Genomic DNA, 16232 nt, shown 5'->3' with positions numbered 1-16232 from the left:
GCGGAGCAGCGTGTGGCGCCACAAGCACCTCGAAGGGCGACCGCGGGGAGAGTTCCAGGTGAGGCAGCCGTCCGTGCATCGGTGCAAAAAGCAACGCGGAAGGAAATGCGTCTCCGAAAGAGAGCCGCGATTTGCACATCCTGATTTACACGTGCAGGTGCACATTTGAAAGTCATGCTTCTCATTTTAATAGGAAGGCGGTGCAGCTCGCAGTAGTGTGGAAGATGGTGATCGGGTGACGCGAGTGCCTGCCCGTTCGATCCGTTGTCCGCTCTGTCTGCATCAGCCCAAGACTGGCTAGCAGCAGTTCAGTTGCCTTCAAGGGTCTTTGAAAACAACCCATACCAATACGCCAGGTTGCTCCCAAGGAATAATTCTTGGCTGACTGTGCACCCACCCCTCCAATATCAGGGTTGTTTTTGTTTTGAGATGTTGCATTCTGCCTGGAAGGCTTTTAAGAAATAAGGCCATATATGAATTGTAACAATTTGAATGGTTTCAGTTGCTTTTATTTAAGTGCTGTACACAAAGTTTTACAAAGCAAAGTTCTCCTGACATCACCTATTTCAAGTGTCCACTGTACAGGCTCGCCTACATCTGCTCATTCAGGCTGAGTAAGTCCATTCGGTGTGGGCTCTAGTGCCAGCACTAGATAATTACAATTAGAACAAAGTACTTAAAGTACTTAAAAACCCAAATAGCCCCAAGTAAACAAACAAAGAAACCAAACAGAACAGAACTTGTGTGGTTAAATTTAGCATCCCATTCTGAAGCTGCCACAGTGTTTGAGCTACTTTTCCGGCTCTCACGGTAAAAGTTTTCCGCCACCTCCAGGACGCCACACTGCAGGCGCAAAGTGGTTCCAAGTGCCGCAGTGATTTGTGGAAACGGAAAGGATCATCTGCAAAATAAAAGCAAGGTAGGAATGGAAAAGAAGCAGGTTCACATTAGTGAGCAACCCATCCAAAAGGAAATACAATGTAGACAAAGACTTCTAGAAACAGCACTATTTCTAAAAGCATATATGCGCATGCATACTTTTACGCGCACACACCTCCTGCCACGCTGTTTCAGTTTACAGCTCCTCAAAGAAGAGCAGATACCAAGATATACAATCTCTTATTAGAGTTACATCCCTCCCCCTCCCCCTCGAGCTCAAAGTGGCTTACATCATTCTCCTCCTGCGGCTCTCAGCCTTATCCCCACAACAACCACCCTGTGAGAAAGGATGAGCTGAGAGTCTGTGACTGGCCCCAAGTCACCCAGTTGGCGCCATGGCCAAGTGGGGACCAGAACCCAAATTGCCTGAGTCCCAGTCCCACACTCAACTACTGCACCACTGGGTATCTATTTGGATGTTATGCATATGAAACTTGCACAAAACGTGATCCAGGAGGGAAGGTCAGTAATGGAGAACTGAAAAGGGATAAGTGCCTGCTTGGAGACGCCCCATTCAGTCCTGTTCAACCCTGTAGCACGGACCTGCGGCGCTCATTTATCACATTCAGTTCTTCCGGGCATGTTTGCCTCTCTGGCTCATGTCCGCCCACTGATGCGTATGCTCTCTTGCTTATGCCCAGCACTTACTCCATCTTGGCATCTAAGTGGTTCACTGTATCTTTGTCCACATAGCGGCAGAAAAGAAAAAGGAGGTTGCTGGGAAGATGCAGTGGCTCTACCATGGAGGCCTTGGACACTTGAGACAGCTCCCTGGCAACCAGGAGTACTGTATCCACCCTGCAGGAAGAGATGAAGATGCAACAGTAAGCAGCCCAGTATCGACTGCCGTTGGACTGCTGTGGTTGCAGACGCCGCCTCACCATTTTTCAAAGTTTCCATTGTGAGTCTTCAGGGGCTCGCCAGAAGAAAGACATCTCTCACCATGGCTCAACAGGAGGTATAGGAGTGAGATGGCAAACTTGGGGATGGGGGGAGAGGAGAGAAAAAGAAGGAAGGAAACATGAAAAAGGGAGCAGCAGCACCAAGACTAAGTTCACTTAATACCAGTGTGGAAGAGCCCAAACTGTTCCAAAACTGCTGTGGCACAGCTCAGATCACAGAGGTTCCTTCCATCTTTGACCTGATTTGCAGTCTTAGCTGTGCTGCAAAATTCAGCCAGGAACAAACCTGGGAACTGAACTTGCCTCCAACATACCTTGTTCCCAAAGACCATAGCAAGGGATTGCTTGACTGACTCTGGTTGCAGCCTGGTTAGCTCCTGCAGGACGCCGATCAATTCGCTGAAGGTCAGCTGCTCAATGACATCGCTGAGGGGACCGTAGAGCAAGGGCAGTGTCTGCCATGGGAAAGATCAAGGTGAGGTGACAGACGTTCAACCGAGCCCACTTGCCCTCCAGCCAGGATTACTGCATCTCATTTATGGAACAGAACAAAGTTGATGGATCCTAGAATCCAGTCATGCTGTGTGTGTGTGTGCGTGCGTGTGTAGAAGACATTTTAAGTCTTTATTTGTATGCACTAAATGTTTACGACAATAGCGGGCAACTTGCGGAGGTTAAGGGCTTTTGCTGCCCCACCTATGGGTGGGAAAGGCATTAGTGTATTTTCAAAATTTGTTTGAAAATGTATCTGTTTGCTTTGGCTTTTTGCTAGTCCTACATTATTTTTGTACCAAATCATTATACTATCATTTGTGTGCACACACATGCGCATGTGTGTGGCCTTGGTTTTGTTTTTATTCCTTTGCAATCGGAGGTTGGATATAAGGAACAAATACCTCATCCAGCACGTCCTTTTTAATAAGAAGAGGGAGATGCTGCACAACAGTGTTGAGGACTTGCTTGGCTTGCTGGTGCGACAGGTGTGGCAACAGACGGGCCACCAGCCTCTTCCCTTTCCCCACAAGGAGGATCTGCAAGAACTCGTCCTTTGCGTCCCTGGAAGAAAAGACCAGCTGGTCCATACACATTTCAACGTCAAGGCAGCATTGGCTTAGCTTAGAGGCCAACAGCATTTTAGGAGAGTGGGTCGAACTTAAATGCCAAGCATGGAAGCCCCACAGGTATGCTCTACGTACTTCTGCCTGCTGAATCTATTACCTGGAATGGTTTCAGAGAGAAATTATCTTTGGACTGCTGCACGGGCAGGTGATGTGAACCCGAGGAATAAGGTTGGGAGCCTGCTGATGAATCCCAAGGAGGTAGCTAAACTGGCTGACAGAAGCGATTCAGCAGGCAAGGCTGCCCGCCCGCCCCCGCTGCAAGGACTCTCCGCACTCACTCTTCGCCGCTGCACTCTTCAATGCGCAGAGTCCGATAAATGCACTCCACTTCGTGGGCGAGCTTTTCGCAGCACTGGGGGAGTTGCTCTTCCGGGGCTACGTCCAGCTTCCGCCGCGTGTCCTCCATATCCAGTAGCCACAGGAACATCTTGGCAGGGACATAAAGCAACAGCTAGCCAAGGATTGCGGCTTTACCAAACAGCGTCTTGGCCACCAGGCCCGCTCAGTTCACCCGCCCAGGCGCGCCTTTTGTGCTTTCCCCCATTCTTCTCCCGCAGTGCGGAGGCCGCGGACGGAGCGGGTCTCCAGCTCCAAGAACTTCCACACCTCCAGTTCCACCAGCAGCCGCTAGTCTTGTCTGGAGCCAGCGGTGCCATAGAGGCGCACGTGCCAGAGCCCTGCTCACTGCCTCTTCCTGAGCCCCACAAGTGAGGCGAGGAGCGTGGGGACATGCGATGGCCATCTCAGCGGTGGCCCCTACCCTGCCTCATCAGACCAGCTTCTTCAAGGAGACAAGCAGTTAGCCCCATTATCCTTTTAATTTAACCTTTTAAATTTTCAAGCCAGTTTGATTTGCAAATGTATTTGGCTCCTGCCTTTTGTTTCTGGTATTTTAGATTACACTTATATTTCAATTGCTTTATTGCCCTAATAGGATTTTGTAGTTGGTTATTCATTAATCGTGTGAGTTCTTCTGAGCTCCTCTTGGAAGAAGGATGTAGAATGGAGTGTAAGATTTTTTTTTTTTTACAAAAGAAAATTATGCTCATAAACATATCACTAAATTGGGGGATTCATAAGGGGGGAGAACAAACATTGAACCTGTCCTTGCTCTTCCAAGAAAGCACCAGAAGCGACAACCAACAGCTTACCTTCTCAATCTGACCGAGCACCTGCAGTCGCTGGTTCCGTACGGCCTTCAAAGAAAAAAGGGGTGGGTGGGACAGTTTGCCACTTCATAACCAGCAGAGCGGCCATCAGCTCAAACTGCCTGGATGTTTTCCCAGATCTCAGGGGGCTTTGCCCTCTGCAGTACGAGTTTTAAGTACTGAGAAGATTAATGTCAAGTGGAAGTTAGAATTCCACAGGTCTGTTAGGGGTGAGATGAATAACAAAAACTTGGTGGGATACAGTGTCCACCCACACCATGTATCCACAATCTGCCATCTCTCTCCATCTCTATAATGCGCACCTCTGGCAACTCCCCCCTCCCCGCAAGAAGATATGAAGCTTGGTCCGTATTCTTTCTTCCTTGCGTAATCTTGGGGAACACGACCAGCACATACCTGCTCCACCGAGACGTGATGAACAGCATCAATAGCCCTGCGAGGACTGTAGCAAGTGGACACGGCCACCTGGCCCAGGGAGCCTGGAATCCGCACCACTGGAAGAAGCAGTCAGCTGTCAGGAGCATCTAGCATCTCGGTCCCTACGGAGACCTCCCTTGCTACAGGAGACTTACCAGATTCATAGGTCTCTACTTTTTGGATATACGGCGTGACTAGCTTGGGGACTTCAGGTTTGGACCCTCCAAGGAGCCCCTTCTCTGCTTGCTTCTGCTCCAGCTTATGATAATACTCCTACAGGTAGGATAGAACAGTTTGTTGCTGAAGGCAGGGCAGGCATACAGCACTTCTAGCACTGCCCCGAGCCTGCCGCTCCCGGCTCTTTTCCAACGAGTAGTAGACAGGGTTCCCAAAGAGCCGTCCTGCACAGACAGTGCTCGGCCTGTGCCTCTTGGCCACCATTACTAGTTTTTGAGCAAAGTGACAGAACCCAAACTGGTGTCCCCCATTGCTTTTGAGCTCTAGCCCTTTATCAGCTCCAACTGGCCAGGTTAATGATCAGGGATGCTGGGGGTTGTAGTCCCAAATGTCTGGAGAACACCAGGTTTGGGATAGTAGATCTAAAGGGAAGATACATCGTGGGAAGGCATGCCAATGCCACCGATTACCCCAGAAACTAGCCTGCAGTTGCAAGGGGCAGAACTGACCCAACCCATCACCTTAAAACTGCCACACCAAGTCCCCCCCCCCCCGACTTGATCTTCTTTTCGGGCTGTGGACTTCAGAGGAAACTCACTGTTTGCTGCACTCACCTGGTAGTAATAGTCGTCTCGATGGGGGTTTTCGCTCTGCAGCTGCAGCATCTGCACCTTCACCACCCAGTCTCTTTCCACCGATGCCATGAGCGCAGCATAGGGGTCCGTCTCCGAAGGCTGGGGCTCTGCCCCACAAACTCTTTTGATAGAAGCACGGATATCGTTTAAGCACTTTCCTCAGCCAACCCCAGAATGGCTGCAGGCTGCGGGGGGTACTCGCTTCCGTGCACGTAGCGAGAGCACACTGAGCCGCTTCAAGGATTCTTTCCCCCACACCTGCTGGTCCTCATCTCAGGGAGAGTCCACCTCTTGAGCATCATTTATTATTTTTTATTTTATTTTTCAATTTATATCCTGCCGTTTTCCTACAAAGGGCTCAAGGCAGCTTACATCTCTTCCTCCATCTTATCCCCACAACAACAACCCTGTGAGGTAGGCTGGGCTGAAAGTCTGTGACTGGCCCAGAGTCACCCAGTTGGCTCCATGCTGAGCGGGGACTAGAACCCAGGTCGCCTGAGTCCCAGTCCCATGCTCTTAACCACTACACCACACTACATTTTATTGTGAATTTCTCAGAATAAGAATAACTATATGGTTTGATCTACCATATAGTGGTATAAAGATGCCGAGCCACCTAGCCGTGTACTCCAGCCTCGTGGCTCTCCAGTTGCCCCCCCCCCCCCCCCACTTTCCATTTGTCCCTGTGCCTCACCTCCCCTCTTGCCCTCGTTGCCTTTGGGTCAGGATCCGCTGGTGCAGAGGGTGCAGCTGCGTCATGGCACTGGGAAAGCTGCGAGGAAGCCAAGGGTGAGCGGCAGCACCGGTGCCCAGTTCCTTCTGGTTCACACTCACAAGAGCAGCAGCGCCGCACATGGGCGAGGGAAGCAGGGACCTCCCCTTTCCAGCCACGTGTTCTCCTCGCCAGCTACTTACCGTATTTTTCGCTCTGTAAGACGCACTTTTTTCCCCTTGCACTTTTTCCCCCTCAAAAGTAAGGGGAAATGTCTGTGCGTCTTATAGAGTGAATGTGTGTGCGCCTGACGCCCGGGACGCTGCCGGCCTGCCTGCACCACGTGGCACCACCTGGCCGGCACATGCTCAGCGTGCCCTGCTCTGCTCCCCCCCGGCGCAGGTGAGAGCTGTGCCACTCAGGGGGAGCAGTGCGGAGGAGGAGGAGCTGCGGGCTTTAACCCGCCGGCCGCACGGAGAGACGGACTGCTCACCCCCACCGCCCGGGAAGACCTGCCGCCGCCATCGCACCACCCAGAAGACCACTGCCGGCACGCTGCCGGCCCGGCTGCACCACACCTGGCCGGCACATGCTCGGCGCACCCTGCTCCACCCTCCTCCTCCAGCGCAGGTGAGAGCTGTTAATCACAGGTCGGTGTGTGTTTTCAAATGGCAACCCGTCTTTTAATGAAGCCCATGGGGAAGTGATGGGGAAAGTGCCTGTGATTATCAGGAAGCTTTCCATGGATCCCTCCTCTAAAAACTAGGTGCGTCTTATGGTCAGGTGCATCTTACACTTTATGTATTGGGAATGGGCAAACTTCATTGGCGGCGATGGAGCCGTTCACCCCTCACTTTCGCTCCCGATGGAAGGGAGAGGGGGTGAGCAGAGGTGGCTGGCGAAGCCTCGGGGCTCCTGTATCCACACCTGGTGGTCTCCACCTGGCTGAGAGCCTCACGTGCTTGTTTGTGTATAAAAACTAAAGAGGTGCGTTACACACGTTTATGTATCGTGAGGCCCAGCCTCCAGGAGGAGAGGAATGCCACAGCTAAGCAGTCCCTCGATACAATAGTGTTCAGAGTGGCTGCATTTCTTTACTATTTTGCAGCCCAGATATTTGTCCTGTATTTTTCTTTTTTTTTTTTCCACTGAAAGTGCATCATTCCTCTGACCAGAGAGGAAAGAGACAAATGCATTATGTAGTTTAAGCCCTGAGTGTTTAACACAGGGCTGAAGGTAGGAGATGGGTTAAGCGGGTATCTTGAGGGGGTTTTGCTTAGGAGAAACAGACCATATTACATGTCATAATAATTCTTTTTCAGCTACCAAGAAAAGTCTCTTGGTGACATCAAGTAGCGTTGAAGAAAAGAACAAATGTCCAACGCAGCACGAAGAACAGCACCGTGAGCCGAAATTACGGCTACATCCAGAGCAGGTAAGTGGAAAACCTGCTGCACATGCAGGGACCATGGGCACAACCGCAACGCGTGTCGAGCAGTGAGGCGCACACAAGCGGGGGGCTCTCCCTCGCGGTCGATGCCGGTGGGTGCCGACGCCGCGGGGGGGAAACTGGAGAGCTGCGTAGAAAGCACTGCTCTGCGCTCCAACAGAGCCGGGAGTCCTTTCCCAGTGGCTAGTTGAGACGCTTGCCTCAGTGACTAGCGTGTGGCGCTGCCGAGGAGCGCCTCAGAGCCTTTCAGGGAATGGGTCAGAGTTGGACCTGCAGCTGGTTCGGGATGCAGAGCACCACAGCCCCGGCGACTGAGGAGTGGAGAAGCGGGCCGGTGGAGCACGTCGCTTGGAGGGCTGCTAGAGGCATGTGCGGCATGAGACGTGGATCTGGGGTGTTGGGGGAAAGCTGCGGAGGGTCTGAAGTGTTCGGAAGGCTTGCTGCTGTACAGACAAAAGGTTTCTTTCGTGTCACATTTTTATGGAGTGTTGATGGGTAGATTTTTGGGGCTGATTGTACAGCCTGGATTTGTATCGAACTCCCTTGGCAATGTTGTCTATTTCAGCTTGTTCTGTGTATTATAGTTGTTTTGCTTTCAAAATATTTTGTCGAAAGAAGAAAGACAACAAAAGAACAGGCCCACCACAGTTCTAATCTCATGGCTCAGCTGCAGCCAGATCAATTGAAGATGGATTGCCGTATACACTTTCTACTCCCAGAACCTTTGGTCACCCTCCCACGCAAGGTGGTCCCCCCTTTCCCTTTCTGTACCTGAATTTCTGCTGGCTGCAGGTTGATGGACTGAAGGGTGGAGAGTCAAGAGTGTGAGTCAAAGACCAAGCTGGGCTATTGACGTTTGAGAACAAGGACCTGAATGGAGGCGGGGAAGCATAGCCTGAAGTCTGGACAGGGAAAGAAAAGAAGAGGGTTAGTTTATCCAGCATCCCCACCAATTAAGTTCTTAATCAGATCAACTGGAGGAATCAGGCTGAACACCAGAGAATATTTTCCAGTCGGGTTTCTCTTTAAAGCTCTCCGCTGGAATCCACAGCGGCTCATAGCAGGAGGCAGTCTTTCTCCCCCATTAAGAACCTGGAAGAAGCCAATGACTTTTTGCTCCCTATTCGGACTGATGAAGGACCTTCTCTCTTAGTTGTAGAAGAGAGGCTCGTGCCCACTCCATCTCAGAAGCAGTCTGCCATTATCTCGAGTGAATGTGGTGGCTCATTTCTAGTGGGCCAGGATGAGCACTGAGCGTGCATTCCAGGGATTCTTTGAAAGAGACCAGAAATGCCTAATGGAAGTGTCAAGTGGCAGCCTTAACCCATAGAACCACCAGGGGGCGCCCTAACTCTCCCATTATCAGTTTTCTCTCTCTAGTTGAGGAACAAAGAATTGCGTTACCTGTTATGACTCTAACAAAGCAAAACGAAACAAAACCAAACAAAAGCCTGCATTTCTAAGGTTTCATCAGTGTAAACCTGGTTTTAGAACTAAAGCTGTATTCTGAGCAATCTGGCTGCAACTGTATGTCCAATTTCCCCAGTCCCATCACACCGGAGAAGAAGTGGTAGATCCTGACGTTCTAGGTCACATCACACATTTGAAGCATTAAACCTGTTATTATGGAGATGTTCCCGTCTGCAGGTGTCACTCCAGCCTTTCCTAACGTGTTCTTGTTCAACCACAACTCCCAGCATTCCCAGGCAGCATCAAATGTATTAGAAAAGCACTCAATTGGGCAAAGACCGCTTTATCTTCCTCGTTACCCTTCCTTTCCCAGCCAGAAAACTTGCCAACTCTTCACTGATAGCTCTGCAAGAAGAGATGTCCTTTGTCAATGCCGGGCCTTATATGAGAAGAAGGGGGAGGCTCCAGTCTCCTAGAAAATTTGAGTCCTTCCCGGATGCTCAGCTAGCCACTGGTTATGGCTATCCTGAGTGGCCGCAACAACTGTGTGAGGTTTGGAAAGCCCTTGATGCCAGGCCGTGTACCAAGAAATCTGGCAAAGAAGTTGTGTGTTTTAGTGGATGGACATGCTAACAGCAATACTAGTGCATCACATAAAACCCTCATTTTAGAAGGAAATCTAAGCAGAAAGACAACACGTGGAACCCGCTAAAGGGCAAACTACACGTTCAACAGGGCATTACCTGATTAAGGCCAAACGCACGGCGTGTCCTGCGGGGTGGAGTGAATGGGTAAGGCGATCTTACTGAGCCAGCCATCATGGGAGACTGCTGTGGGGCAGGGGAAGATAATTAGGTAGCAGTAGGGGTGACGGAAGCCTAGACACCCACCCCTCCGAAGCATTGCTGTGCCCATTGTGTGGTGGAGTAATGATTCGTTACGCAAGCGTGGGTAATGGTGGGCAACTCATAAGGAACTAACCCTGAGTAGCACTGAGTAAAGACAGCAGAATCTAGAGCATGAGAAACAATGAAGTTGAGCACAGAGTTTACCTGCCGTGTGAAGCGCTGAGAAGGCTTGAGTGTTCTCCCTCGAAAAACCGAATGGTCAAGAGGAGAGGAATCTAGATAGCTTGTCTGTGTTGGTGAGGCCAGGAAACTGAGGTCTGTGCGGGACATGGAAGCTCTGTCCAGTGCCTGAGGCACAGCAGTCAAGGATTAATACAATTGTTCCCAGGCATATGAGGATAGAAAGCATTTAACTTCCTAATAAACAAAGACATCTCCTCGATACATTTTTGCTTTGCACAGTTTATGGTCTGAAGCTTGTGTACAATCAGATTTAAGTGACACCAGAAAAACAGAGGCAATGTTTCTTCAACATGATGTTTCAAAGCCTCTCCCAACTTAAGTTTCCATGTGAGAAGGTAAAAAAAGTCAAGTATTGAGACCTCAACCTCTGAACCCCAATGCCTCAAACACTTTACATTTTTGTATCACTCAATCACTGCAGCACTTGAGTAGCTTCAAGTACTTCTAAGTCCTTCCAGGTTACGACACATTCACCCTTCCTGGTTCTGCAGTAAAGCCAGGTGTATCGTTCTGTGGCCACAGCAGAAAATACCTGAGAGTGAACCCTACCTCCATCAAAGATACTGACGGGACTCCTCTCACAGCAGAATTCCACCTACCAGATTTTGATGCTGCCTAAAAGGAATTGAAGACACTCATACAATAAAGTTAAGGACAGAAAAAGCAAAATTAGAAACATAAGAAAACAAATGAGTACCATTAACTGGAAGAGTGAAATGTTCCACTCCCAGTCTCATAAGCAGAATGGACTGGGCTAGAACAGTTTCTTCATAAAACAAGAACTTCAGTTGGCGCCAGGACGCAAGAATGGTGTGCATCGGGGAAGGTCTCCTGAAACATGCGTGTCTGAAAGTCACGCGAGAGGACTGCTCTTGACTAATCTGTCCCTTGCTCTGAGCCTCCTGTGTTTAATAGACATTTCATAAAGAATCCTTTAGCTACTGAAAGATTATGCACGGCTCATCAAATCTTGAAATGTCACACTAAGTGGCACCATACCCCAACTGCAACAGATCCCACAGAGGAGTGGCCTTCTGGGTCGAGCACCCCTTCCCCTTTATTTTAAGCTTTATAACTAAGAAGGCGCCCTCCGATTCTTGCGGGCCTCCTCTATTTTTCCTTCACACTCTTGAGATAACACAGCATCTTAAAGTAGTTGTATAGTGTTTATCCTTCATCTTTGCTGGACCATCACCTTTTCTGTCTGAGACACTAATCTTCATTTCCAGCCCAAGTCAATATGAATTTCTCATATTCGTGTGCTGCTACTGTTGCTTCTAAACCATCCATGCTTGTTATGGCTCTACTGCTACTAGATGACAGGATTGTTGGGTAAGCACTCTAGATGTACTTTGCACATGGATGTGCCTCTTGTTAATATAACCACACTGGACGCAGCGAAGCCATCTTACCAGGTAGTCCGCAGGGTAATCGGGAAGACTGTTAGCAACTCTACTGTCAAGAACAGCAGAGTCCTCTCTCTGTGAAACAAAACAAAGCAAATGAAGTTAAAGAGTTGACACTGACAAAGCTGCATGGAAACAGAAAAGTCACCGAAGCATGAAAAATAGAAAAGTGCTCCTTTGACATCCATTAATGCAGTGAGGATTTTCGCTGATTCCATCAGGAGGGGCAGCACAGCCAGCATCTCTTCTAGATGTTTAGCAAGGTTGCGTGGATAAATTGCTGCCACCTTCCATGAAAGATCTCCCCTCTACAACGTAACAGCTCTCACTTGCCCTCCGTCTCAGGTGAGGGACCCCATGCCGTGGGATGGAGCCAGAGGCCTCCTTTGCCCGCTCCTCCGGAGCCCAGCTCCTTCCCCGTTCCAGCACTGGCTGGGAGAACAGCGCCAGTGTGGGACTCGAGCAAGCTGGCCTACGGGCCACAGCTGGCCTTGCGCTGCCTTACCTCCAGTGTGGGCTGGCCACGCACGGCTCTCATGACCGCTGGGTCCCCCAGCTCATTTGGCTCTTCAGCGTCCTCGTTCGCACAGCCTTCTTCCTGCTCAGCCGTGGCCACTTCCTCCTCTTCCTCCATGGCCTCGTAAGTGAGCCGTAACTCCGTGCGAAGGCTCTCGTTATCGGAAAGTTCTTCCAGCATGGGCTCTGTCTCTGCCAGTTGGGACGGCTGTTCTTCCCCATGTTTGGGTTTCTTCTCGTCCACAGTAGCTGCCCCCATCAACTCCTCAGGCGCTTTCTCTGGGTCCGTTACCAGAGCTTTTGCCCCTTCCTCTCCCAGGTAAGCTTTATAGAAAAGAAAACAAAATTTCCATTCTGTGGCTAAAGCAGGAATTCAGGACTGAGAGCAGCTGCATTCCTTGTTCTGCAATAGCTCAACACAAAGGCTCTCGGTGTGTTAAACACCACAGTGTGGAAACTACACAACCTGATGAAGCCACTGGGCTACTTCCCCAATCCCCTCTGGTTCTCATAATCAAATTAGTGAACTTCAGGATTCCATGGATGATGAGATGAAAGACTGCAGGGGACATAGCAGCACAAACGAATTCAAGTTGCAAAGCAGGTCTGGAACAAGCCCAGCTCTTTCACTCTGTCCCATATTTGGCCACGAGGGCGGGGGGGGGAGGGTCACAGGATGTGAAGCTTTGTTCCAGCACTTTCCCCCCTTCTTCCTAATCCCCTTTCCTTGGAAGTCATTTCACTTTTAGATTTCATTGCCTACAGGCAAAGATGGTCTTGTTCATCCCATTAGCTCGAGGAACCTCTTTTGGTTGAGGAATGGGATAAAAGCTGGGTTAAATATCATACACAGCTCCTTAGGGAACTCTGCTCTTCTCTCTGGGGCACTGCCACAGGCAAAGTAGGAGATGCTTTTGGTTTCTTGTTCAGGCATGTTTTTATACAAATGCCTCCAACTTGGTTCATGAAGATGATTTGGGAGTGGATTGACGCTCCCCCACCCCCATACTGACTTTCCTTTCTGCTCTGGGCCCATTTCTATTGCAAGCAACCACCGTGTTGCTTTCAGGGGCTCTAGGAGAGATGATGAACAGGTACCTGATGAAGCTAATGTCAAGTTAATGTAAAGATCAATTTCATCCTCTTCATCCGTTTTGTCCACCAAAGGTTCTTCATCCATCATAAAGTAATCCTCCAAGATCTAGTTAGGAAAACAAGGTGGTATATAGCTTGATCCTGACTCCATCTTGGATTTTATCTTCCTTTGTCCTCCATCTGTTTTTCTGGGGCGTTTTTAAGATCATAAACTCCTTGAAACAGGAACAGTCAAAACTGTTCTTTGTACCTCAGCATGTACATATGAAAAATAGTAAGTGCACTGACACCTTTTATCTTGTCAGTGTCTCAGACACATAATCACAGTGCAGTTTCTCATTTCTCTGCCTGCTTGCACTTTCTTGCTTCTTCCAGATCCTCAAGGTGTAACACTATGCAACTCTAGCGGGCAGTTGTAGGGATTTTTCTAAACGTACATAGGACTCGCCCTTCGCCGCTTTTTAATCTTCTCCTGTCCCCTTCCCTTGTTAGCAATGTGCAGACCCCCAATTTTGCTACACAAGCTGTTGATCTGCTGCGCCTACTTTAGTGTGCTGCAGGAACTGAAACATTTCCTGCTTCTCACTGCATAACTACTGGATGGTTCTTGAACTATAGTTGAAAGTGTTCAACTTATTGAAAAATGCGGTTTCATATAGAGGTGCAACTGGGGGGTTCCAACATCGCCTTCAGAACGGGGTGAAATGCATAGATTGCAATGAGCACTCAATAAATGGCAGTGCAGAACGTCTGTGCGCCACACCCAGCCATACTTCTGACATAACGAGCCTGCATGCCACCTTCTCCCATGCCTGTTTCAGCGGCCCCGGGGGGCGGGCGGCTGCGGTCCACCATTTGCGGTGCTCCGAGCTGGAACCATGTATTGGCCAGTTCAGTGCCCACACCCTGCTCCCAACCCTAGTCTGTCCCATCTGTATTTCTAGCCCCGCTGCTTTGCTCAAACAAGTGTTTGGTTTGTTGTCATAGATAAGACTTTTATTATATGTATGTCATTCTTCCTTATGGGCTGCAGGCTCTTTAAATCATATCATGGCTTCTCTGTCTAGCCAGAACTTTCCACTGTTACTTGTGAAGGAGCCATTTCCTCTTGGGTATTTCCACCAATTCTGCAATACCCCAGTGCCAGCTAGAGGTTTACACAGCACAAAATAGGGACCGAAACTCACTGCTGGGTAGAAAGTCGCTGTAGGAGCTTAACAACCCCGTGAAGAAACACTCGAGGTTTTGTGGCGCGGTGCAGGCAGGGAGCAGCCTGCTGCGGTGCAGCGTGGGAAGATGCCCCGTCCGAAAACACGTAGATTAGAGCGTCTCATTGCATGCACATCTCTTCCAGCGCCCATCCCCAGCTGATAAAAGGGCCCACCCAACGGAAGAAGAAGATGCAGGATTTGGGGAGCGTCATGGGGTCCCCGAAGTGCCCGACTTCGCCCGCAGGTGGCTCTAAGTGCGCAGTCTGCAGCGCCATCCGTTCACTGGCGGGCGAGTCAGCCCATGGCCCTTCGCACGCAGGAAGGCGCGCCCGGGATTGCGCTTGCAGGCGCCCACCCGTGCGAGCGCGACCCTCCCTTCCCCCGTGAACCTCGGGACCCGAGAACACGCCCGCTATTCCCGGGGAAATAGCGCGTCCCGTGCAAACAAGCGCGAGGGGGGGGGGGCGGCGAGGCGCGCCCCCAACCCAGCCGCCGCCCAGGGAGCGGAGCCCCCTCACCACGTCCGCCGCCGCTTCTTCCTCGGCCGCCGCCGCCGCCGCGCCCCCCTCCGCCATCGCTTGCGCCTCGCTCGCTCGCTCGCCCGCGCCGCCGCGCCGCCATCCCCGCCTCTTATAGGGGGCCTGCGGGGGGATGGGCGGGGCGGCAGCCGCTCCCGGGGCTTCCTTAAAAACACACGGCGGTGGTTGCCGCTTTTGTCGGGGAGGCGCTGGGGGCCGAGAGGACGGGGGCTCGGGCCCACGAGGCAAAGCGGTGCATCGCACGCACGGCGCGCCCCGGTTTGCCTGTGCGCGGAGGTCTCTCTCCCTCTGCGCGCGGGCGCACGTGCCTCTGTTAGGGAGCCGGTCTTCTTAGGAAAGCAGGCACGCGCCTTGTGGGGGAGCCCCCTGGCGGAAGGGCCCCCGGGGGGGGAGTCAGGAGGTGAAGCACCTGTGGGCAGGGGACCCCCGCCCCAGCTCGTCCTGGGGATCCAAAGGAAGCGATCCTCAGGGCTCCTGCAGGTGTATTAATTGCTCCTTCTCTCTCTCACACTGACTTCAGAGCTCATATAATTAGCATATGCAAATTTCCCCCGGATCTTTTCATTACCGTTGCCCATCCATCCCAAGGCCTGAGTCATCTATGCCAGGATCCCGCTGGGTGCAGAAGGGGCCCTCACCTGTGGGAAGCATCACACACAGGGTTTGCATTCACATCCGGAGTATGCGGTCCAGCCAGGAAATGCTAGGAGGTCCTATGGACATACCTGAGCGAGAGCAGCATCAGGGGGGATGGGGGTCCCTCAGCAGCCCACAGGCCAGTCCCCACTCCCCTTGTTTCCCATTGATTGGCATCTGAGGAACCCTCACTGCCCACCACCATCCTCCAGCTGGACTCCACATACCCCATGGTGGCAATATTCATTCCACCTGTGCCTGCTGGGAAGAGGGACCCTGCGACTTGGCTGCACGTCCCAAGTTTAAGTTACAGTGTGCTGGAGTTTCTGCCCCATCCCTTGAATGCAGGAACATCTCTTTAATTGAATTCAGCCCTTTTTTCCTGTGGTTATGCTCCCATGCTTCAGACAACAGCCTGCCAAGCAGAAATTTGACAGGGGAAGCTTTTTCCCACCACCAGTCTCTGTGCCAGTAAAAAGCTTCCTTCTACTGACAGGTTTGTACATGAGGTTGAATTCCTTTGCAAATCACGTTGAGTGAGGCTCTCGTCAACACGGCAAACACCTCAGAATGCAGGTGCAGCGCAGGCTCACATGTCCGAATCCTCCTCATTGAAAAATCGGGTGTCAGGGTGAAGGTTCCAGGCCAGGCTTTTCACTGACATGCTAACTTTCTAAGTGGCAGGAGGGAATTACTTCGCCTGCTGGAGCATTGCATTGTTGGAAACTCCACCTTATCTGGAGGGTCGCATTTTCCTAACTCCGTCTCTTAGGTCAAAATACGGTGATCCAGCTCTGCCGCGTTGA

The 16232-nt window shown here is 51.0% G+C and overlaps 1 protein-coding gene across 6 annotated transcripts; it reads right to left on the bottom strand.

Annotated features, from left to right (window-relative positions):
• Positions 1–493: 493 nt before the first annotated feature.
• PATL2 (PAT1 homolog 2) lies at positions 494–14816 on the bottom strand. Of its 6 annotated transcripts, none has more exons than XM_044450520.1 (19): positions 14770–14816; positions 13044–13146; positions 11935–12269; positions 11436–11504; positions 10573–10638; positions 9985–10128; positions 9676–9762; positions 8294–8424; positions 6055–6132; positions 5340–5481; positions 4704–4821; positions 4528–4625; positions 4114–4158; positions 3241–3389; positions 2738–2897; positions 2156–2296; positions 1821–1918; positions 1588–1737; positions 494–901 (listed from the first exon to the last, which is right to left on the bottom strand). In XM_044450520.1, the coding sequence occupies exons 2-19, from the start codon at positions 13126–13128 to the stop codon at positions 898–900; spliced, it is 2100 nt and encodes a 699-aa protein (XP_044306455.1). In that variant the 5' UTR covers positions 13129–13146; positions 14770–14816; the 3' UTR covers positions 494–897. The 6 variants fall into 6 exon arrangements, with proteins under 6 accessions (XP_044306455.1, XP_044306454.1, XP_044306456.1 ...); XM_044450519.1 differs by lacking the exon at positions 14770–14816 and adding an exon at positions 14228–14302; XM_044450521.1 differs by lacking the exon at positions 14770–14816 and having other exon boundaries at positions 494–898; positions 1585–1737; positions 13044–13547.
• Between the last annotated feature and the right edge of the window lie 1416 nt (positions 14817–16232).

The sequence above is a fragment of the Varanus komodoensis genome, unplaced genomic scaffold (genome assembly GCF_004798865.1).
Source record: "Varanus komodoensis strain SLA01 unplaced genomic scaffold, ASM479886v1 scaffold67, whole genome shotgun sequence".
In the NCBI taxonomy this organism is placed as follows: Eukaryota; Metazoa; Chordata; class Lepidosauria; order Squamata; family Varanidae; genus Varanus; species Varanus komodoensis.
The sequence above is the reverse complement of the archived record's forward strand: the minus strand, read 5'-3'. Positions and strand labels throughout refer to the sequence as shown.